Source organism: Carex rostrata, chromosome 6 (genome assembly GCF_964058835.1).
Source record: "Carex rostrata chromosome 6, lpCarRost1.2, whole genome shotgun sequence".
Classification (NCBI taxonomy): Eukaryota; Viridiplantae; Streptophyta; class Magnoliopsida; order Poales; family Cyperaceae; genus Carex; species Carex rostrata.
The window spans coordinates 12969461-12970951 of record NC_135923.1 but is presented as its reverse complement, the minus strand read 5'-3'; the positions used below and the strand labels follow the sequence as shown (position 1 = coordinate 12970951).

At 52.1% G+C, this 1491-nt stretch overlaps 1 protein-coding gene across 1 annotated transcript; it reads right to left on the bottom strand.

Annotated features, from left to right (window-relative positions):
• Window positions 1-853: 853 nt before the first annotated feature.
• Window positions 854-1243, bottom strand: LOC144555642 (uncharacterized). The gene has a single exon (XM_078304041.1). The coding sequence runs from the start codon at window positions 1241-1243 to the stop codon at window positions 854-856; it is 390 nt and encodes a 129-aa protein (XP_078160167.1).
• Between the last annotated feature and the right edge of the window lie 248 nt (window positions 1244-1491).

Below are 1491 nucleotides of genomic sequence, written 5' to 3'. Positions count from 1 at the left end.
TCTGGTACAAGGCCGTACAAATTGGTACCAACACCAAACTGGGGATTACAATGCTCAGGAACCTCAAACCAGGCACAAAACACAAAAATTGGTCAATTAAAGGAAACAGGTATGCACTGGTACAAGGTCTGGTACCTGTGCTGGTGCTGGTACGGGCCTTACAACCTGTTATGGGTAGGCCGTACCAGGGTTAGGGTTTGCAGGAAAATGGCAGAACTGCTAATGGAAAGGAAGAAGGAAGTGAAAAACGAAAAGGATGACGAAAATGGAAAAGAGAGGGAGGGAAAACAACTTACCGGAAGAGAAGCGGTGCGGCCAATCACTTGGTACGGCCAGGTTGTGGTGTGGGGCCGTACGAAAGGAACAGGGGCGGCAGAGGAGAATGAGAGAAGGCGGGTGGCGCGGCAGAAGGGAAGGAGAGATGGAGAGGGCACGGTAGGGAGGAAGAACGATCGGCAGAAGGAGAGAGAGGAGGGAAAGAGGATGGCTGAGGGAGAGAGAGAAGAGGAGGGTGCGGGGGGGGGGGTGGTTTAAGAAGAGGGGTGCGGCAGTTAATGCACCTCTGCGTCGCCCAGCCCTAGGTACGGGCCGTACCGGCCTTTCTGGAGCCGTGCCAACCCTAGATACGGCCTGGCTATGCCAAGTTGGTGCGGCCTAGCCGTACCAAATTAGTGCGGCCTAGCTGTATCAGGGAAGGTTGCTGTTCTTTGGCCCTCGAAGACTTCTCAATCTCGCTCATGATGCAGAAAAAGAAACATGAATGCATGTCTAACTGTTCCTAAGATGCAAAAAGGGGCTTGGGCTGCCTCCCAAGGAGCGCTTGTTTTAGGTCTTGAGCTCGACCATCTCTCTGTTATGCTTCAACTCGGGCGGGATCAGAGAGATCCAAGTTGACGCGCATTTCTTGGGGATGATCAGCAATGTAGTGCTTGAGACGCTGACCATTGACTTTGAAAGTCTGCCCCTCCTTGTTCTCAAGTTCCACTACGCCAAACGGGAACACTGTTCTTACCCGAAATGGACCAAACCACCTGGACTTCAGCTTTCCTGGAAAGAGCCTCAGTCGAGAATTAAACAGAAGGACAAGGTTTCCCGCACTGAACTCACGAGGTGTGATGCGCTTGTCGTGAATCTGTTTGGTCTTTTCCTTGTAAATTCTCGCGTTTTCATAAGCATTCAGGCGCATCTCCTCCAACTCGTGCAAGTCAAGGATGCGTTTCTCTCCAGCTGGAAGCAAGTCCATGTTGATGGTCCGCGTGGCCCGGTATGCCTTATGCTCGATTTCCACGGCCAAGTGGCAGGACTTTCCGTACACCAATTTGAAAGGGCTCATCCCAATTGGCGTTTTAAAGGCTGTACGGTAGGCCCACAGTGCGTCACTCAGCTTAAGGGATGGTAGGAAGTGGTCACCTTGTGAGTTACTCCGTGACGACTGAGAAGATTGTCGAACTGGAGGTTGATGAAGTGCTTTCCACCATCGCTGATGACGGC